The sequence below is a fragment of the Ovis aries genome, chromosome X (genome assembly GCF_016772045.2).
Source record: "Ovis aries strain OAR_USU_Benz2616 breed Rambouillet chromosome X, ARS-UI_Ramb_v3.0, whole genome shotgun sequence".
In the NCBI taxonomy this organism is placed as follows: domain Eukaryota; kingdom Metazoa; phylum Chordata; class Mammalia; order Artiodactyla; family Bovidae; genus Ovis; species Ovis aries.
In genome coordinates, this window is record NC_056080.1 from 1480597 (window position 1) to 1503636 (window position 23040).

At 45.7% G+C, this 23040-nt stretch overlaps 1 protein-coding gene across 2 annotated transcripts in view; it reads left to right on the forward strand.

Annotated features, from left to right (window-relative positions):
• Window positions 1–23040, forward strand: part of LOC101118853 (anosmin-1) — a 222078-nt gene that overhangs the window by 144063 nt on the left and 54975 nt on the right. For both annotated transcript variants that reach the window (XM_042241675.2, XM_060407548.1), the window contains exon 4: window positions 9669–9891. In XM_042241675.2, coding sequence (XP_042097609.1) covers window positions 9669–9891 — 223 coding nt within the window. The remainder of the gene's footprint in view (window positions 1–9668; window positions 9892–23040) is intronic.

The following is a 23040-nucleotide window of genomic DNA, read 5'->3' on the forward strand; positions in this document are numbered from 1 at the left end:
GTCAGTGGGGTCACAAAGAGTCAGACACGACTGGGCGACTCAACAACGACTACCATCCAGAAATAGCCATGATTACCTGCACAGAGGTGTCAACCATAGCAAAACTGCCTTTAGAAATTCCTGCTTAAAAGGTTGACCCTTGGCAGGCTTCTGGAAACTTAAGAATTGGAGGGAGGGCTTCCCACCCACCCCTCACTGATAAGAAGGGCTCGCCCTTCCTAAACTGTTGGCCCCTGTTCCCTTGTGCGAGTCTGCATTCTGGTCCACGCTGGGCAGAAGGAACCTCAGTGACCAGCTTCCCAGAAGAACTCTGGGCCTCAGGCCTGCCCCCAGGTCTTCTCTGGATGACAGCATTCCACATGTGCTGTCAGAACTCGCGGCTGGACGGGTTGAGTACGTCCTGTGTGGCTCTAACGCGAGACCCGCCACCTTGTTTCAATCTGGACTTCTCCCCACAGGCCCGTCGCTTCTGCCTGTTTTGCTCTGGATCTTCCTGCTGCAGTCCATCCATCACAGCCCTGAGTACAGGGGTCCTAACATTAAGTTCAAGGTTTCTTGCCCCATTCCTTCTAAGCCACCAAAGTGTTAAAGACATACTCTATTATTTTTAGTTTTATTTATTATATCATGTCCTCTTTTAAAAAAAAAACAGTCATTCACACTTTTTTCCATTCTCAGTTCAGTTCAGTTGCTTAGTCATGTCTTTGCGACCCCGTGGACTGCAGCACGCCAGGCCTGCCTGTCCATCACCAACTCCCGGAGTTTGCTCAAACTCATGTCCGTCAAGTCGGTGATGCCATCCAGCCATCTCATCCTCTGTCGTCCCCTTCTTTTCCTGCCTTCAGTGTTTCCATTTTGGTTTCCCATATATGTGGATGAGAACATGATTAGTAATTCTTTTATGCTAATTTCTGTATTTCTGGCTTTCTAAATTTGATCCTGTCTGGGTGTCTTTTAAAAGACACCGTTTTCTTTGAGATGATTCATGACAGATTCTGCCTTCTGTTATACCTGAAGTCCAAATTGATTTGCACAAACTCGTTTTCTCACATAATATATATGCGCATACAAGCCACTTCTGTTGTGTCCGATTCTTTGCGGCCCCATGGACTATAGCCCACCAGGCTCCTCTGTCCATGGAATTCTCCAGGTAAGAATACTGGAGTGGGTTGCCAGGCCCTCCTGCAGGGGATCTTCCCGACCCAGGGATCGAACCTGTGTCTCTTCAGTTTCCTACATTGGCAGGTGGGTATTTGCCACTAGCAGCACCTGGGAAGCGCTACATATACACATGTATGTATATGCTTTATTTGGGGGAGGGGGTGCTGTGCTAGCCAGCCTACTCTTTATCTCTGTTAATTGTGGAACAGCTGAATTTTACCATGGCATAGTTTGGCAAGAAAGACTCATGAGTGTTATATCCTCTGAGTCTTTATGTCTTTGAGAATATTTCTGTCACATGTATATTTAAATAACAGTTGAGTTCATTTTATTTTTTATATTCTTTAGTATTTATATATATTTGATATTATATGATATGTATAATATTTTATATTATATACTATTATACTTTACTATTATATAGTTATATCTCTCTATATATTTAGTATTATATATTTTTCTACTGGCTTCACACATTAAATTTGATAGAGAGAAATTAACCCAAGAGAAAGCTTATTTTCCCCATCATAATCAACTTGCCTTTTCTACCTACATGCCTGAAAATTTTTATTTTTATTCTTGAAGTTCAGTAGTGCAAGCTGTATCTCAGTGTTGCTCATTCTTGTCAGGATTCCTGGACTATAACTGCCGTTTTGATTTCCATATGTATGATTTATGTGTGTGTGTGTGTTCAGTTATATCCAACTCTTTTATGACCCCATGGACTGTAGCCCTCCAGGCTCCTCCCTCCATGGGATTTCCCAGACAAGAACACTGGAGTGGGTTGCCATTTCTCTCTCTAGGAGATCTTCCCGACCCAGGGATCGAACCCAGGTTTCCTGCATTGGAAGGTTGATTCTTTACCACTAGTGCCGCCTGGAAAGCCCCATGTATGATCTACATGCATCTGTGTGTGTGTGTGTGTCTGTATATAGACACACGCATATTTGTGTGTGTGTATATATGTGCATTTTCCCTCTCTGCTCTGTCCTTGGTATTTCCAGAGTGTTAGAAACCCCCAGTTAATCCTAGCAGGGAAGCACATTTAGAGCCCCTGCCTTAGTCATCTTTTAATTTTACCCTGAGATACGGAGCACCTGTGAGATAAAGCTTAGCCCGCCCTCTGATGCTTCTTTGTGTGCAATTTTGGGTAAATTGCAGCCTACCTGAGGGTCTCATCTGCCAAGTGAAACTAATCCTGCTTGTGGGGCCTGGGGAGGCATATAAGTGGGGGTGAGGGTCTGGGAGACCCTCAGCAGTTGTCAGAGTTTGCCCTGCCGTGGAAGGTCCCTCAGCTCATCATTGGTGAGGACGTGGGGAGACGGCGGTGGTGACGATGGAGAACTCATTTCTGGGGGCCCACGCTGAAGCCGCCTCTGTGTATGTGTGTGTGTGTGCTGGCTGGAGCAAGGAGAGAACCCTTTGGCCCCTTGCTCTCTGCAAAGGCTGTGTACTTAAGGTCTGGCTCGTGTGCAGTTCTGGTGAACTTGGCAAATACCAAGTGCAGTTTTCCAGGGAGAAAGTGTATGCAGGCGTGTTGGTCGCTCTGTCACGTCCAAATCTGTGCGGCCCCACGGGCTGTAGCCCGCCTGGCTCCTCCGTCCAAGGGATTCTTCAGGCAACAATACTGGAGTGTGTTGCCGTTTCCTTCTCCAGAGGAACTGCCCAACCCAGGGATCGAACCCTGGTCTCCTGCAGTCTTTACCATTTGAGCTACAGGGGATTCAGGGAGAAACTGAGACCTCCTATTTAGGGGACTTCTTGCCCATTTGCTTATTTTACTGAATTCGATGTGTCTGTGTTCATCATCCCATGATTTCCACACTAATTATTTTAATGTGCGGTAATGGCAACCCACTCCAGTATTCTTGCCTGAAGCAATCCCATGGGCAGAGGAGCCTGGCAGGCTATAACTCATGGGGTCGCAGAGAGTCTGACACGACTTAGCAACTACACCACCACTACCACCATCTTGCATTTTATACCAAAATGAAGACAACGGTGTCTTTTTAAAAAGCATCCAAGAAGCATTAGGCGCTGTTGGTAGGGTTTCATTTTCGTTTTACCATCGGCCACAAGAAAGTTGATCTTAGCTTGTTGCGCAGGTTGGGTACTGAAAACACGACTTTAGTTCTGAGCTAAGAGGTGGGGATGTAGGAGAGATTTATAAGAATTGATTAATATTCTATAGAGTATTGATTAAAAGAGAAGTGTTTTCCCCTTCATCCAGTGCATCCAACGGCATTTTCCCTGAGTGCACTGCCTTTCTGAGCCCTTCTTTGAATGTGTTGGGCTTCCCTGGTGGCTCAGGTGGTAAAGAATCCGGCTGCCACGCAGGAGACCTGGGTTTGCTCCCTGGGTGGGGAAGATCCCCTGGAGAAGGGGATGGCAACCCACTGCAGTATTCTTGCCTGGAGGATTCCATGGACAGAGGAGCCTGGCTACAGTCTACTGGGTTGCAAAGAGTTGGACACGACTGAGCGACTGACACACGTTTTCTTACTCTGACATCATTTTCTGTCACCTGTAAGCATTTTTGTCTTTATTCCACTGAACTCATCAATTCTTAGTAAGTGATGATGAAAGATGTGAGAAGAGACCTTTTGTACAGATGCCAAATGTTCTCTCATTTGCACTCAGACCAGTAATATTTTTCAACCGAATCCAAGAGGATTATCCAAGATAATTGACAGTTCAGTTCAGTTCAGTCGCTCAGTCGTGTCCGACTCTTTACGACCCCATGAACTGCAGCACATCAGGCCTCCCGGTCCATCGCCATCTCCTGGAGTTCACTCAGACTTACGTTCACCGAGTCCGTGATGCCATCCAGCCATCTCATCCTCGGTCATCCCCTCTCCTCCTGCTCCCAGTCCCTCCCAGCATCAGACTCTTTTCCAATGAGTCAACTCTTCGCATGAGGTGGCCAAAGTACTGGAGTTTCAGCTTTAGCATCATTCCTTCCAAAGAAATCCCAGGGCTGATCTCCTTCAGAATGGACTGGTTGGACCTCCTTGCAGTCCAAGGGACTCTCAAGAGTCTTCTCCAACACCACAGCTCAAAAGCATCAGTTCTTCGGTGCTCAGCTTTCTTCACAGTCCAACTATCACATCCATACATGACCACAGGAAAAACCATAGCCTTGACTAGACGGACCTTAGTCGGCAAGGTAATGTCTCTGCTTTTGAATATGCTATCTAGGTTGGTCATAACTTTTCTTCCAAGGAGTAAGCGTCTTTTAATTTCATGGCTGCAATCACCATCTGCAGTGATTTCGGAGCCCCCAAAAATAAAGTCTGACACTGTTTCCACTGTTTCCCCATCTATTGCCCATGAAGTGATGGGACCAGATGCCATGATCTTCGTTTTCTGAGTGTTGAGCTTTAAGCCAACTTTTTCACTCTCCTCTTTCACTTTCATCAAGAGGCTTTTGAGTTTCTCTTCACTTTCTGCCATAAGGGTGGTGTCATCTGCATATCTGAGGTTATTGATATTTCTCCTGGCAATCTTGATTCCAGCTTGTGTTTCTTCCAGTCCAGCGTTTCTCATGATGTACTCTGCATAGAAGTTAAATAAGCAGGGTGACAATATACGGCTTTGACGTACTCCTTTTCCTATTTGGAACCAGTCTATTGTTCCATGTCCAGTTCTAACTGTTGCTTCCTGACCTGCATATAGGTTTCTCAAGAGGCAGGTCAGGTGGTCTGGTATGTACTCATTTCACATGCTAGTAAAGTAATGCTCAAAATTCTCCAAGCCAGGCTTCAGCAATACGTGAACCGTGAACTTCCTGATTTCTAGCTGGTTTTAGAAAAGGCAGAGGGAGCCAGAGATCAAGTTGCCAACATCCGCTGGATCATGGAAAAAGCAAGAGAGTTCCAGAAAAACATCTACTTGTGCTTTATTGACTATTCCAAAGCCTTTGACTGTGTGGATCACAATAAACTGTGGAAATTCTGAAAGATAATTGACAGAGAACATCAAAATTCGCCTTCAGTGCGTGTAAACAGTGGAACTGTTAAGTAGAATGCCTCTGAAAGATTATTAAATCCATGGATGTGTGAGACGGTCTTCATGTAAGTTCAAAGACTACAGACGGTTTCTTAGAAGTTACAAGGGGGCCAAATTCCCTCCTTAGATGTCTCAGGGCCGGGCCTCGTAGGGGGGCACTTTGGAGACTTGTGGGTGGTCATATCACTGGGGAAGCAACTCTTGCTCTGGCCTCTGTAGCGTTTTGGTCAGAATAACAGAAGAATCTGGAAATGTTGCACAGGAAATCTATGGCAGTGGAGAAGCAAAAGGGACGTCCGTGGGTCCAGTCCTGTTGAGTAGCTGGTGTGACCTACTCTGCACGGCATTGCCCGGTTGTCTGTGTGCCCCGTCTCTCATAATCCTCGTCATCTCGTCTGCAACGTGACAAGCTCAGGGACCAGTCTGGAAAACTCCAGCACAGACAGGAACTTTCCCAACTCTTTTCCATGGACCTCAAGATAATCACCCTCCCACAGAATCATGTTTGTGAAAGCCTCATGAAAAGGAGCCGTATTTCATTGCATGAAACAACCCTCACATCCACTGGAAGATCCAAATTATTGTACAAATTATGGTCATTTGGAGAACGGAATGACAACCCACTCCTGTGTTCCTGCCTGGAGAATCCCATGGACAGAGGAGCCTTGGCTGGCTACAGTCCATGGGGTTTTAAAGAGTCAGACACGACTGAGCGACTAACACACAGATGAATCAAAGAGAATTAAATAAAAAGACTAAGAAGACCATGAACTTGAATTTAGATGACGCGCTCAAACCTTTTTTATATATTTTCTTTTTTAAAAAGGAATGTTGTTAAGGGTTTCTCACAGCGGCTACACTCTGGAGCAATTGATGGAACAATAGTTCACATGGTGACTGTGGCAGATTAACTCACTAATTAGCAAATAGTCCTGCCGTCCCTCTGGATTAGGGCTTCCGTACTGGCTCAGATGGTAAAGAGCCCGCCTGCCGATGCAGGAGATGTAAGAGAGGCAGGTTTGATCCCTGGGTCGGGAAGATCCCCTGGAGGAGGGCATGGCAGCCCACTCCAGGATTCTTGCCTGGAGAATCCCCATGGACAGAGGAGCCCAGTGGGCTACAGTCCATGGGGAAGGAAATGGCAACCCACTCCAGGATTCTTCGCTGGAGAATCCCCATGGATAGAGGAGCCTGGTGGGCTGCAGTCCATGGGGAAGGAAATGGCAACCCACTCCAGGATTCTTGCCTGGAGAATCCCCATGGACAGGGGAGCCTGGTGGGCTACAGTCCATGGGGAAGGAAATGGCAGCCCACTCCAGGATTCTTGCCTGGAGAATCCCAAGGACAGAGGAGCCTGGTGGGCTCCAGTCCATGGGGAAGGAAATGGCAACCCACTCCAGGATTCTTGCCTGGAGAATCCCATGGACAGAGGAGCCTGGTGGGCTACAGTCCATGGGGAAGGAAATGGCAACCCACTCCAGTGTTCTTTTTTATTTTTATTTTTTATTTATTTATTTTTAAATTATTTAATGTTAATTTAATTTAATTTTTTTACTTTACAATACTGTATGGTTTTGCCCTACATTGTCACTCCAGTGTTCTTGCCTGGAGAATCCCCATGGACAGAGGAGCCTAGGGGGCTACAGTCCATGGGGAAGGAAATGGCAACCCACTCCAGGATTCTTGCCTGGAGAATCTCCATGGACAGAGGAGCCGGGTGGGCTACAGTCCATGGAGTTGCGAAGAGTCGGTCGGGATTGAACAACGAACACTTTCACTTCGTGATCATTCTGCTTTCGCTCTCAGTGGGAACAAACGTTCCAGATCTGTCTCCCCGACTGTGTGTGTTTTTAACTTTGATCTGTTAGCTCGGCGAGTAAACTAGCAACAGGAGGAGACAGCTTCTCTCTTTTTCTGTCCTGGTTCAAGGGCATGGTGGTTGGTACATGGGTGATTAGACTCACGTGGACAGAGAGCTTTTTCTTTGTTTTCTGATTACAAGTTACACCTCGTTTTCATATGTGAACAAGTTTGCACTCAGTTGATTTGATTATACCATAATACACACTTAAGTCCCTGTGATTGCTAACTTAGCCAGCAGTAAACACTTGCCAGCTTGAATAAAATCATTTCTACTTGCAAAGCTCAGCCTGTGTTGCAGGGGCCAGCAATTTGGGTAACTTTACGGCTTTCTTTCAGCCCATGTAATGTATACATTTTGCTGAAAGAGGAAACTTGGCCAACACTCCACAATTGTTCCTGATCCTTTTGCACGCTTCCTCGATTCCTTAGATTTGGACTGGAATTTAGAACTTTTTCAAAAGCCAGTGAAGTAAAGCAGATCTCGAAAGTAAGAGAACAGTGGGCTGTGAAATTGAGTAAGAGAGAAAAGCCTTAAGAACTGATAATGCTTTAAGTGTTTTACAAAGTTATATTTTTTTAATTAGCTACAGATTTCTGCTACTTCAATACTGAAAATGTGGCCTTTTTTCTGTCTTACCTGGATAGTTCTTGAGTTGAGATGCGATTTTAATCCAGTCAGATCATATTATTTTCAAATGTTATACATGACTGTTGTTTCCCTTCAGTTGCTAAGTTGTGTCCGACTCTTTATATCTGATTATTAACAATCAATTTTATTGACGTCTGCAATTTGAATTCAAACCTTGGGACTGTACTTTTTCCACCGAGTGCTTCCAGTGTTTCACGCTTTGCATTAAAGAGGGTGAAATTTTCCCCTGGTATTTGTCAGAGTACTGAGGACATGTACATTAAATTTGTACTTTAAATTTACAGTGTCAGAACTCAGAATGTATTAACCATAATCTGTGGGGGTGTGTGTGTGGTTGACGTGTATCTGTTGGGTATAATATAAAGTTACAGTTCATGGCTCATACTTCTTTAGAAAATCAGCACATCATTTCTTTGAGGTTTCCCTGGTGGCTCAGACAGTAAAGAATCTGCCTGCAGCGCAGCAGACCTGGGTTCAATGCCTGGGCCGGGGAGATCCCCTGGAGAAGGGAATGGCAACCCACTCCAGTATTCTGACCTGGAGAATTCCATGGACAGAGGAGCCTGCTGGGCTGCAGTCTATGGGGTTGCAAAGAGTCAGACATGACTGAGAGGGAAAGAAAGCAAGTACATTTATTTTGTAAACAATTAAAGGAAAAATTTGATGGCGCAAGATTTTTTTTTTCCTTCCCTACCCACATGCAGACACAAATACGCACATCCCTCCTCTGTTTCCATTTTGGCAGTATTGATGATTAAATTTGTCTACATTCCACTCTTTCCAGAAAGGATTTGAGATAGCCTTTTAAATTCTAAAATATATTCTGTATATGAAAATAGGAGTTTACACAAAAGATACTTTATGAGATGATCATCACTTTTATAAAAGGAGTAACCATAGTTTCATTTTATTTTTTCTTAATCTTTTTGTTTCTATTGTGGTATAGTCAATTAACAATGTTGTGATAGCTTCAAGTTGGACAGCAAAGGCACTCAGTCAAACATACGCATGTATCCATCCTACTTCAAACGCCCCTCCCATCAGAGTTCCCTGTGCTGGACAGTAAGTCCTTATTAATTACTCATTTTAAATCCAGCAGTGTGTCCATGTCCATCCCAAACTCCCTAACTGTCCCTTCCCCCATCCTTCCCCCTGAGAACCATAAAGTTATCACAGAGTATTGACCAAATTTCCCTGTGCTGGACCGCAGGTCCTTGCTGGTTCTCCATGTTAAATACAGCAGCGTGTCCATGTCCATCCCAGACTCCCTGACTGTGCCTTGCCCTATCCTTCCCCCTGGTGACCATAAGGTTATTACAGAGGACTGAGCAGAGTTCCCTGAGCTGGCCAGCAGGTCCTTGCTGGTTCTGCATGTTAAATCCAGCAGTGTGTCCATGTACATCCCAGACTCCCTAACTGTCCCTTCCCCCATCCTTCCCCCTGGTGACCATAAGGTTATCACAGTATTCAGCAGAGTTCCCTGTGCTGGACAGCAGGTCCTTGTGGGTCTCCATGTTCAGTACAGCAGCGTGTCCATGTCCATCCCAAACTCCCTAACTATCCCTTCCCCCATCCTCCCCCCCACCCAGCAACTGTAAGTTCATGTCTAAGTCTCTGCATCTATTTCTGTTTTGTACATAAGTTTCATTTCTTTTTAGACTCTTCACAGGAGGGGTGTCATACCATGATTCTGCCTCTCTGCCTGACTGGCTTCACCCAGTATGACAGTCTCTAGGTCCGTCCATGCTGGTGCAGATGACATGACTTCATTCTTTTTAGTGGCATGTAATATCCCATTGTCTATGCGTACCACGTCCACTTTATCTATCCCTCTGTTGAAGGACGTATTCCACATATTCCACGTCCACTTTATCTATCCCTCCGTTGAAGGACGTTGAAGTTGCCTCAGAATTGTGACCTGCCTCTCTGATGTCGTGGACGTCAGACCCCATGGGTCTTTAATTTAAGGATTTCTGCTCTCTCGCAGTCTCTGTTCCCCAAGAAGAACTACGAGTGCGTGACCAGCTGTGAGTTCCTCAAGTACATCCTGTCGGTCAAGCAGGGAGACTGCCCCTCCCCAGAGAAGGCCAGCGGGTTCGCCGCCGCCTGCGTGGAAAGCTGCGACGCGGACGACGAGTGCTCCGGGGTTAAGAAGTGCTGTTCCAACGGCTGCGGGCATACCTGCCAGGTGCCCAAGACTCTGTACAAAGGTGAGGAGCGGGGCGGGGCGGGGGCGAAGGGGCGCCCAGCCTCACTGCGGCTTGTGTGTGCACGTGGGAGAGGGTGTCGCTCAAAGACGCGACGATGGCCAGCAAACAGAGCTGCAGGAAGAAATACCCTGCGTCACACAAACATCTGAAAATTTGTGAACTCACGCTGTGGTGCCGTGAATTGCTCATGTGAATGTTTATGTGTTTTTACTGAAGTACGGTTGATTTACAGTATTGGTTTCTGGTGTACAATCTCGTGACTCAATATAAAACTATTGAGTATAATAATAATATAATAGAATATAATAAAAATAATATAATAAAATGTATTGTCAGTTCAGTTTAGTTCGGTTGCTCAGTCGTGTCCGACTCTTTGTGACCCCATGAATCTCAGCACGCCAGGCCTCCCTGCGCATCACCAACTCCCGGAGTTCACTCAGACTTAACGTCCATTGAGTCCGAGATGCCATCCAGCCATCTCATCTTCTGTCATCCCCTTCTTCTCCTGCCCTCAATCCCTTCCAGCATCAGAGTCTTTTCCAGTGAGTCAACTCTTCACATGAGGTGGCCAAAGTACTGGAGCTTCAGCTTTAGCATCATTCCTTCCAAAGAAATCCCAGGGCTGATCTCCTTCAGAATGGACTGGTTGGATCTCCTTGCAGTCCAGCGGACTCTCAGGAGTCTTGTCCAACACCACAGTTCAAAAGCATCAATTCTTTAGTGCTCAGCCTTCTTCACAGTCCAACTCTCACATCCGTACATGACCACTGGAAAAACCATAGCCTTGACTAGACGGACCTTTGTTGGCAAAGTAATGTCTCTGCTTTTGAATATACTATCTAGGTTGGGCATAACTTTCCTTCCAAGGAGTAAGCGTCTTTTAATTTCATGGCTGCAATCACCATCTGCAGTGATTTTGGAGCCCAAAAAAATAAAATCTGACACTGTTTCCACTGTTTTCCCATCTATTTCCCATGAAGTGACGGGACCAAAATTTTAATATAATAAAATATATTATGTTTTAATATAATCAAATATAATACAATATATTATATTTAATATAATAAAGTATATTTTAATAGCATATATATTAAAATATAATACTCTTCCTTCACCCTTGCCTTCCCTGGTGGCTCAGACGGTAAAGCATCTGTCTACAGTGTGGGAGATCTGGGTTTGAGCCCTGGGTTGGGAAGATCCCCTGGAGAAGGAAATGGCAATCCACTCCAGGACTATTGCCTGGAGAATCCCATGGACAGAGGAGCCTGGTAGGCTACGGCCATGAGGTCGCAAAGAGTCGGACACGACTCATAAAATATAAATACAATAAATTATATTATATTTAATATAATAAATATAATAAAATATATTTTAATAGAATGACTATGTTAAAATTATCAGAATATACATATAATAAAATATATTTTAATATATAATACATATAATAAAATATATTTTAATAGAATGAATACATATTAAAATATAATAAATATAATGAATATTTGCATATTTATAAATATAATAAATAATGAAATAAAATGTAAAGCATTTCATATATAAATATATAATAAAATATGTAAATATAATATATATAATAAAAAGCATTATACTCCATTTAAAGTTATTATCAGGACTTCCCTGGCGGTCCAGTAGTCAAGACTTTACCTTTCAATGGAGGGCGTGCAGGTTTGATCCCTGGTCTAGGAGCTAACATTCCTCTCGTGGTGAAAAAAGCCAAACAGAAAGCAGAAGCAATGATGTAACAAATTCAATGATTACTTTCAAAATGGTCCACATTAAAAAAAAAGTCTTTACAAAATAATGGCTATGTTATATGAATCCTGCCAAAATTGAACATGTAGGAAGGCCATCATCAATTTAGGGACTTTATGGTGTGTTTTTCTCCAACGTGAGTAAACCGCTGAGGCTCTACTGGCTTCCTAGGAGTAAATGTGTTTAAATCTTTGGGAAATAGGCTAGGGGTGGCACCCTTGAAAAAGCTATAATGCATGCATGAGTATTATGGTTTTTCTGTTTGTGTTATCCAAGAACAGAGGTGTGTTTGCTAGAGAGTGTCACACTGACAGAAGTAAGTCAGACATAGAAGGAGAAATGTCCTATGACATTCCTTATATGTGGAATCTAAAAATGATACAGATGAACTTACTAAACAGAAACAGACCCACAGAGAATGAACTTATGGTTGCTAGGGAGGAAGGATAGGGGAAGGGATAGTTAGGGAGTCTGGGATGGACATGGACACACTGCTGGATTTAACATGGAGAACCAGCAAGGACCTGCTGGACAGCACAGGGAACTCTGCTCAATACTCTGTAATAACCTTATGGTTCCCAGGGGGAAGGATGGGAGAAGGGATAGTCAGGGAGTCTGGGATGGACATGGACACACTGCTGGATTTAACATGGAGAACCAGCAAGAACCTGCTGGACAGCACAGGGAATTCTGCTCAGTGTCACATGGCAGCCTGGATGGGAGGGGAGTTTGGGGGAGAAATGATGCATGTATATGTATGGCTGAGTCCCTTTGCTGTCCACCGGAAACTAGGACAACAGTGTTAATTGGCATATACCCCAATACAAAATAAAACATTTTAAGTTAGGAAAAAAAAAGAAGGGTGTTTGCAGGGACTTTCAGTATTTTGAACAATATCTTGAGATCCTGGGCTTCCCTGATGGCTCAGCTGGTAAAGAATCCGCCTGCAATGCTGGAGACCTGGGTTCGATCCCAGGGTCGGGAAGATCCCTGGGAGAAGGGAAAGGCAACCCACTCCGGTATTCTGGCCTGGAGAATTCCAAGGACTGCATAGTCCATGGGGGGGGTCACAAAGCGTCGGACATGACTGAGCGACTTTCACTTGCACTTGAGATCCTAGATGCTAAGATTGCCCTCTTCCAAAAGACCGGGATAAGGCTTGTCAAACAATTTAGCTGACTTAACAGTTTGCCTTCATAGGCAGATTTTAGGGCACTTGACTCCCGTATGCTAAGCGTTACTTGACTCTTCGTGCAGACGTGACCAACTTCTTTCATGCCAAACCAATGCTGTTGTGTTATGTACAAATTTTGGATGCCATCAGAGTGTACTATGAGAGACATAGCCTTTGGTTACTTTTTGGAGTGTGATTTGAAGAGAAAAGTAGACTCACTCAGGATTATTTATTACAAGCAGAAAGAGAAATCTCTCTTGCTGTAACACATCAAGTTGGTACTGCTGCACTGCTGGTTTTGAATTCAGTGTTTGCTGAGTGTTTTCCCAAGTCCTTACTTACATTTTCAGAAGTCCATTGTTAGACTGATAACAACTCAGGTGTCCCAGAGCCGCATAGCTGCACCGCATCCCTCCAGTTTCCTGTTGGAAACATTCTTATCTGAAGTCTGTATAATCCATCCCATTTTCCATTTTTCTCACCCTAAGATCCTTGGAACCCTGGCACAGTTACTGTCTCAAAATGAAAATAATTGCTGTTTTCCCTTTCTTAACAGACTGACATTTCTTTAATGGATCTGAGTTTTATTATTTCCATGCTTTTTATTATAAGCCACAAAGGATGACTTCTACCAAAATCTCACACCACTTAAGTTTGTAACAGTCTACTCTTAGGAAACCTTTTCTGTTATTATAGATCATTTGCTCTTTAAATATTTTCATTTAGCATAAAAATAGGATGCTATTAGAATGATTGTGGAAAACCCATTGGCAAAACCTTTTTGTTTTAAAAGTGAGGTGGTTAAAAGAGGAGCTATAAATTATGCTTTTTGTGTGAAAGCAGTGAAGAGTCACTGTGAATTTCAAGTATGCCTGGTTCACCGAGAATAAGGGGAATATTCCAGAGGGCCGGCATACATGATTAATGATTAAAAGATACCTGTGGTTTATTATTTATTTATTTATTTATTTATGGGTGTGTCCCGTCTTAGTTAACAGCATGCACGGTCTTTAGGTGCAGTGCAGAGGCTCCTTATTGCAAAGTATGCGGATTCTCCCTTGCTGTGGTGTGCGATCTCCAGAGTTTGGGTGGGGGGCTCTGTATAGTTTGTGGGACAGGGCCTCTCTCGTTGAGGCATCCCAGCTCAGTACTGGTAGAACATACGGGCTTATTAGTTCATCCATTGGATGGGGGATCTTAGTTCCCTGAGCAGGAACTGAACCTGCAACCCTCTACACTGACTGCAAAGCGGATTCTCCACCAATGGAACCACCAGGGAAGTCCCAGGACGCTTGCACGTTAACCTTCACACAATGCATTTTTTTTCCAGGGCTGAAGTCACCTCTCTGCTGCCAGTAACTCTGGACTTGGATGTTTGTGGAGAGAGGGCATTCACAGAGAGCTAACCATCAAGACAAGAAACAGGCTCTGTTGACTTGGCAGTGATTTTGGCATAATGAGCATAAGGAAAATAGAGGATTATTTTGGGGGAAAATAAAATCTAAGTACACATAGAGATATTTTCCCTTCTCTCTGAAGCATATATCTGTACACATATCTCGTCCTTCTTAAACGTCCCATCCCCCCAGGTCATGACAGAGCCCCGAGCTGAGTTCCCTGTTCTGTACAGCAACTTCCCACTAACTGTCTGTGTTACACATGGTCGTGTATATATGTCAGTGTATATGTCGTGTGTGTATGTCAGTGATTCTCTCTCTGGTCACCCCATGCTCCCCTTCCCACGTGATGTCCACAACTTCTTTCTCTATGTCCACAAGTTCTTTATGTCCGAGTCTCTCTTCCTGCCTTGCAGGTAGGTTCCTCTGTACCATTTTTTCTAGACTCTGCATACATGCACTGATATGATCCAGCAGCCCCACTACTGGCCTGTACCTCGAGAAAACCATAATTCGAAATGACGCACGCGCCCCAGTATTCACTGCAGCGCTGTTTACAATAACTGGGACACGGAAGTGACCTGAATGTCCATCAATAGATGAAGGGGTAAAGACATGGCCCATATATGTTGCTGTTGTTGGGTTAGTTGCTAAATCGTGACCCCCATAGACTGCTGCCCGCCAGGCTCCTCCGTCCATGGGATTCTCCAGGCAAGAATACTGGAGTGAGTTGCCATTCCCTTCTCCAGGGGATGTTCCCACCCCAGGGATCAAATCCATGTCTCCTGCACTGATGGGCAGATTCTTTACCAGTGAGCCACCTGGGAAGCCCGTGGCACCTATTTACAAGGAAATATTGCTCAGACATAAAGAGGAACAAAATGGTTTCATTTGTAGTGATGTGTAGTGATGTGTAACTCTTGTTATACAGAGTGAAGTAAGTCAGAAAAAGACAAGTATTGTATGAAAGTGAGAGTCGCTCAGTCGTGTCCGACTCTTTGCGACCCCCATAGTCCATGGGATTCTCCAGGCCAGAATCCTGCAGTGGGTCGCTGTTCCCTTCTCCAGGGAATCTTCCCAACCCAGGGATGGAACACAGGTCTCCCGCATTACAGGCGGGTTCTTTACCAGCTGAGCCACCAGGGAAGCCCAAGAATCCTGGAGTGGGTAGCCTATCCCTTCTCGAGGGGATCTTCCCGACCCAGGAATTGAACCGGGGTCTCCTGCATTGCAGGCGGATTCTTTACCAGCTGAGCTATCAGGGAAGCCCAAGTATTGTATATTAGCACAAATACGTGGGATACATAACAGTGATCCTGAAGTGCAGACTTTTTCCTCAGGAAGAACATGCTCCATCACAGGTTGAGCTGGACCAGCCCCACGGTTAGTTCAGCAGCGCCGAGGCTGAGGTTGCGGGCCTCTCTGGGGCAATCTGGTGGTTGACATCAGACACACCTCCAGGGCCTAATCCCATCTGCCCGGCTGTCCTGTCATCTCTGCTGTGACTCTGTCCAGCTCCTGTAAGAGGGCCCATCAGACACACCTCCAGGGCCTAATCCCATCTGCCCGGCTGTCCTGTCATCTCTGCTGTGACTCTGTCCAGCTCCTGTAAGAGGGCCCTCAACCTCAAGCTGTCTTTGGGCACCGGTGTATTATTATATTATAGGTCAGTTAAAAGATATATCCAGATCAGTTAGGTTAAATCTAATACCATCACTAATTAAGCAGTCGTTTTAGGCTAATAAAGAACATGGAGCTTTTTTCCTCTGAAGGTAATTTTTAGCTAATTTCTGGAGTTGTAGCAATGGCTACCCACTCCAGTATTCTTGCCAGGACAATCCCATGGACAGAGGAGCCTGGAGGGCTACGGTCCATGGGGTCGCAGAGTCAGACATGACTGAACAACTAACACTTTCTACTTTCAGTATTTAAATGAGACATGAAGCATATACCTCGTGAAGGGCTTCCCTGATGGCATAGACGGTAAAGAATCTGCCTGCAATGCAGGAGACCCAGGTTTGATCCCTGAGTTGGGAAGATCCCCTGGAGAAGGGCATGGCAACCCACTCCAGTATCCTTGCCTGGAGAATCCCATGGATAGAGGAGCCTGGCGGGCTACAGTCCATGGGGTCACAAAGAGTCAGACACAACTGAGCAACTAGTGCACACGCACACACACACACACACACACACACACACACACACACGTGAAGAACCAGACCCTCCTGGACAGACCTGTAAGTTCTTCAGTTTTCATTTGTCCATTGTTAACTTACTGAAGTGTCAATCTCATAGGGAATCCCAAAGAGCATTTTTCTTTGTTTATAACTATTTTTTGACTGTACTGGGTCTTTGTCGCTTTGCCAGGCTTTCTCCAGTTGCTGCAGGGAGGGCTACTCTTCATTGCAGTGGTTTCTCTTGCTGTGGTGCATGGGTTCAGTTGCTCCCTGGCACATGGGAATCTTCCGGGATCAGGGATTGAATCTGTGACTCCTAGACTGCCAGGCAGATTCTTCACCACTGAGCCACCAGGCAAAGCCCACAGAGCATCTTCTTAATGTTTTCCCCAGTTTGAGGTCTGAAGCGTCAGCTCAGTCTACAGGTATGGATCCCTGTTCGCTCGGTGAATATTGACCATCGGTTAGGAACTCCGGGAGTTGGTGATGGACAGGGAGGCCTGGCGTGCTGCAATTTATGGGGTCGCAAAGAGTCAGACACGAGTGAGCGACTGAACAGAACGGAACTAAACTAGGAGTTACTAGCATTGCCTGACATTGATGATGATGACCCTTATTCGTCACTGACGTTCAGAACTGAAGCACACAGCCTCTGCCCGGCCCAGCAGTGAACTCATTGAGGTGGTCACGCACGCACACTGGTGTTTAAGTGGAGCACTCACTTTCGTAACTTTTGACACTATACGGGCCAACCACTGCCCTAATTTTTTTCCTCTTTCTCTCTTACGGGGCTAAGGAAAAATTATGAAAATTCATGGAAACACATGTCTCCTTTCTGTGCAGTCCATGTGTAGGAGATGCGGGATGACCTCATAACTTCAGAGGCTTCTTACGCCTGAAACTTGACTTTTTGAGACACGGTATGTTTTGAGAAGATGGTCCATGGAGTGATCCATTGCCCTGGAGCACGTAACTTGGGGTAGTGCTTTGAGAACTGAGCTTGGCTGACGCCTCACGTTACCTCTGCAGGCTGGTATTGGGGTTTGACACGAAGGAAAAAGCAGCAGTGAGGTTTTCCTTTGCCCTTCACGTAAGGCTATTAGAAGCCTTGAAGACTTCACAGTGTTACTCTGGGTGAACCAGGCCCGGTCTCTGAAACATGCGCCTTTGTGAGGCTGTGGAATGTTCACAAGCTGAACTTCTGCGGGTAACACACAAGCTCTGCTTTGTTGGGGTTCTCCTTTGATTCCCCCCTAGTTTAGTTCTGGTTTACTTAACAGCTTTGTCGAACTGTCCTCTGTCTAGAGGTCTTGCTTTCTTATTTTACTGCCTCTCTCGATGCCCATGGCTCCCCTGATAGCTCAGTTGGTAAAGAATCCGCCTGCAATGAAGAAGACCCTGGTTTGATTCCTGGGCCGGGAAGATCCCCTTGGAGAAGAGATAGGCTACCCACTCCAGTATTCTTAGACTTTCCCTATGGCTCAGGGGCTAAAGAAGCTGCCTGCAGTGTGAAGACCTGGGTTTGATCCCTGGGTCGGGAAGATCCCCTGGAGAAGGGAAAGGCTACCCACTCCAGTATTCTGGCCTGGGTAATTCCATGGACCGTATAGACCACAGGGTCGCAAAGAGTAGGACACGACTGAGCGACCTTAACTTTCACTTTTCACTTTCCTGACACCCAACTGCGGCAGGTTAGTTTGGGTAGGGAAAGAGAAACGCTGAACTTGTTTTCCAGGCAGAAAAATCCCAGGTAGCCGTGGCCTTCAGCTTTACAGGTGGCCGTGACCCAGGGATCATCTTTAGCAGGCGCTAACCTGGAATCAGTTGCGTTATCAGTCTGTTTCTTTTCAAAAAAGCTGATGATGCCACTGCTTTAATATTTCCATGAACCTGTCAGTATTTGAAATTTGTAAACTTCAGGATTTTCAAGGTGGACCACTTCTCACAAAGTAATCACTTGCATTTTGAATACAGTGACTGCATGCCCTCATGTGATACGAACCCAGATGCCTTGAGTACAGCTGTCTTTATGAGAGACGTTGCTGCTGTTGCTGCTGCTGCTGCTAAGTGAGAGATGTTATGCAGTGACTAATTAATGAGTCACTGAAACTCTGTATCTTGGTGCGTTTTCACACCTGGACTTGTGACAAGTCCTTTTATGAACACTCACCTCGGGTGATTTGCAACTGCCGATTGCCAGCCTTCGTCGATTTTTCCATCAGTCTGTTTTGAACATTTTTTTTTTTTGAAGTGTTGGGTTTCCGTGCCTTTGATTTCAGCAAAAGACTTGCTACGCTTTCAAGAAACACCCCCATATATTGTGGGATGCTACACTGTAGCGTTTTGACATTTTTAATGGAATCGTTTACATTTCAGATGACGACGTTGTTTGAAACCAATAAAGAAAGATGGTAGTCATTTACATAATGAAAACCACACTGAGGACAGATCTCTGTCCTCTGCTCTGGGGATGCCGTCAGGAGGCTGGGGGAGCTTGCAAGAACAAGATCCCTGGAAGGGGCAACGGTGGGGGCCGGGCCAGGTCTGCACACAATTAACAGCCCAGAGGGTGCAGTTCCTCCCAATCAGGGCAGCCAGCCGACTCTAATGCAGACCAGATGGATGCAGACCGTTTCTTCACGTGCAAGTGGCGAGATCCATTGCCCATCAGAATGAAGGAGATGCTTAAGGGAAGGAATTTGAGGTGACAGCACCCTGATGCTCAGTCATGTGGTGTGGAGGCCCGTGGCAGTCAGATGACATTCATGACCGAGGCCTCAGAGCGTGCGGGTGTGGGGGCAGGGGTCCCCTGCTGAGTTCAGGGTCCTTGAGTGCTGGACCAGTTACTGGAGCTGCATTTACCCTAGAGGATTCTCCGTGGAGGGCTAAGGAGTAGGGCGGGTTTGCAGTCTCACATAGTGCTCTGTGATGTCAGGAAACTAATGAGCCATTTTCTGTCCCTTAAAAAAAAAAAAGAATGTATTTTTAATTGGGGGTTCATTGCTTTGCGGTGTCTTGTTGGTTTCTGCCATACAACAACAAGAATCAGCCCTAAGTAACACACACACACACACACACACACACACACACACACACACATATATATAACATATATATATATACACCGTACAACATATATATATGTTTATATATTTATAAAGCACAGTCTATCCTAAAGGAAATCAGTCCTGGGTGTTCATTGCAAGGCCTGATGCTGAAGCTGAAAACTCTAATACTTTGGCCACCTGATGCGAAGAACTGACTCACTGGGAAAGACCCTGATGCTGGGAAAGATTGAAGGCAGGAGAACGGGACGACAGAGGAGGAGATGGTTGGATGGCATCACCAACTCGATGGACATGAGTTTGAGCAAGCTTCGGGAGTTGGTGATGGACAGGGAGGCCTGGCGTGCTGCAGTCCATGGGGTTGCAAAGAGTCGGACGTGACTGAGCAACTAACACTTAAACTTTCATTGTTTTCCTCCATTCCATATACATGTGTTAATATACAATATTTATTATTCTCTTTCTGATTTACTTGTATAACAGGCTCTAGTTTCATCCATCTCACTAGAACTAGAGTCAAATTCATTTTTTATGGCTGAGTAGTATTCCACTGTGTGTCTGTAACACAACCTCTTTATCTATCCGTCTGTCGATGGACATCATGGTTAGTTCCATGGCTTAGCTGTTGTCATGGACAATTGGGGTACCCGTGTCTTTTTCAGTTGTAGTTTTTGAGGGTATATGCCTGGTAATAGGATTGCTGGTTCGTACGGAAGGACTGATGTTGGCCTTCTGATCCTTTGGCCACCTGATGCGAAAAACTGGCTCATTGGAAAAGACCCTGATGCTGGGAAAGATTGAGGGCGGGAGGAGAAGGGGATGACAGAGGATGAGATAGATGGATGGCATCACTGACTTGATGGACGTGAGTTTGAGTAAAGTCCATTCCCACCAACAGCGCAGTGGGGGTCCTATTTTTTCCACACCCTCTCCAGCATTCATTGTTTGTAGATTTTTTTGCTGTGTGCCTCACCTTGCTCCGTTTAAACAGGAAGTAAAGGAATGTTTGAGTCCCAGGACCTTGATGGTGGAGGGAGACGCGAGCTCCTTGAATAGATACGATCCCAGAGGAGGCGGCAGTGAACGCCTGCAATGAGCCTTCTCATTCCTCTCTGAGACTCTCAAGCGGAGATTTTTACCCCTGTTGCCGTGTCTTCCTCCTACTTCTTCCTGAGAAAAGAATAAAGAAGTGGGCTGCTCCTACTTTTCCAGGCGTATTCCTGAGAGAAGGATAACGCAGTGGGCTAGGCCCTTTCTTTGGTAAACAGTCCCACACCATTTGCTTCTGCAGAGTACTCCTTATGGGAACATTGGTTGTGGGGCTGGGGAGGGTGGAGGAGAACCCAGTTCTTGACACACACACACACACGCGCACACACACACGCACACACACACGCACACACACACACACACACGGAGCTTGAGCTTCATAGGGAAGATAAGACATTCAGAGAGCTGGCTGTGGTCAGGTGGTCAGAGGCACTTGAATGCCTGTGTCAACAGCCACAGGTTCAATGCAGAACAGCAGAGCAAGCAATGGAGCCTTGCACTTCTAGCTGGAGGTTGAGGGAAGGTGGCTGAGAAGGCGGTGGCATCTGGACTGAGCCTGGACGTATCCCAGAGTCTATGTCAGAAAACGGAAGGCAAGAGATTTCAGTGTGAAGGAGACCATGTGACCGGACCACGGCAGTAAGGAGCGCCTGGCAGTGTGGTCGGGGGAAGCCGGGTGCTGAAGGCAGGTGGTGTATTGTTTCGATTTAGTGGTCCCGTCTTGTCCAACTCTCTGCAGATGCATGGACTGTAGCCCGCCACACTCCTCCGTCCATGGGGTTCTCCAGGCAAGAATACCGGAGTTGATTGGCAGCTTGCACTCTGTGATTCCTGCAAGCTGCAGCTAAGACCCAACACAGCTGGAAATGAATAAACACATAAATAGTTTTTATTTCTTTTTTTTTATGTACACCCGTGGCCGATTTCATGTCGATGTGTTGGCAGAAACCCCCACAATACTGTAATTAGCCTCCAATTAAAATCAATTAATTAAAAAAAAACATCAGTGAACTTTTGAGCAGATACACACGTGCTGCATTTAAATCACCCAGCCCCATCCAGATCAGTGATGAATGACTTTAGAATTTCCCACCATAAGAAGACCTTGGAGTGAGTTCAGATCAAAATGAGATGAGTTGGAATTTCAGCCACGCCGCTAACCTGCGGCAGATCGCCTCTGTGCTTTGTAGCCTTCCCTCTGCTGAGACTGAAGAAATGGAGCCTTCAGAGCTCCCTGTTTCGAATGAGTCGCCAGCGCTCTCGGCAAACGCTCGTCCTCAGGGTAGAGTGGGCTTACGGGCAGCCGGTGTACTTGGTTGGCGTGGCACTCCACCTAAATTCGGTCGGTTCCATCGATCGCTTTGCTATTATGAATTTGTTCTAAGTTCCCCTTTCCATCATGGCTGTTATTTTGAACCGTGGTTCTTACATCTTTGGGTTACCAGGCAACTTGCTCACTCTGTTGAGGGGGAGAGAGAAATCAAAATGATGAAGTATGTTCCGACGAGCCACCTGTGAGGGACTGTTTTTGAAGCCAGGCTCTCACCCGTGCCAAAACCCAAACATTATAAATTCATCTTTTTTTTTTTTCTCCCAATTTTAAACAGCAAGTCAGCGGGGAGAGCCCCAGCAATCACTTGGAGAAATCCACGAGATCTGTGCTTCAGAAACCATTCTTGTATGCTTTGACCACATGAGACACTGGGCTTTATAATGTTTTCCTTAAAAGGAAAACTCACTCAGACGGAGAGGAGAGGAAACTCGGTAACCATGTCCTAAGCACCCCGAGATATAGCATTAGAGGCGGAGCGTGTTGCATGGAGAAGGACTGGAGACTCCTGATGACTGTCGTCTCTGGTGGCTTCCACGTTAGGTTCCCATGTGCAGCTTGCGGTGTACACGCGCGCTTCAGTCATGGCCGACTCTCGCTACCCCGTGGACGGCAGCCTGCCAGGCTCCTCTGTCCATGGGATTCTCCAGGCAAGAATGCTGGAGTGGGTTGCCATGCCCCCCTCCGTTGGATCCGCCCGATCCAGAGACCAAACCAGGGCATTCTGTCTCTGCTGCATCGCAGGCAGATTCTTTACCACTTGGGTCATCAAGGAAACCTGTTGATGTAACATGTCAAGACCTAATTCCACCTGTTCACTTATGCGTTAGAAAATGGGAATTCTATCAGCTTTTCATTACAAACCAAATTGAACCCAGTTTGGGTTCAGAAGCACACCTGGCATATAGTAAATGTTAGGGATTTCTCTTCCCCTTACAAAAGGTTTCATCTGCCCGTTTGTCAAGTTTTAACCGCAGTGGGAGTGCTTTCTAACACTGCCATCTATAAAGTTCTTGCATTTTCTTTTATTGGAAAGAATGCACATAAAAGAACTGCTCTGAGGTTATGGGATTCCCTGGTGGCTCAGACGGTAAAGACTCTGCCTGCAATGCAGGAAACCTGGGTTCGATCCCTGGTTCAGGAAGATCCCCCTGGAGAAGGGAATGACAACCCACTCCAGTAT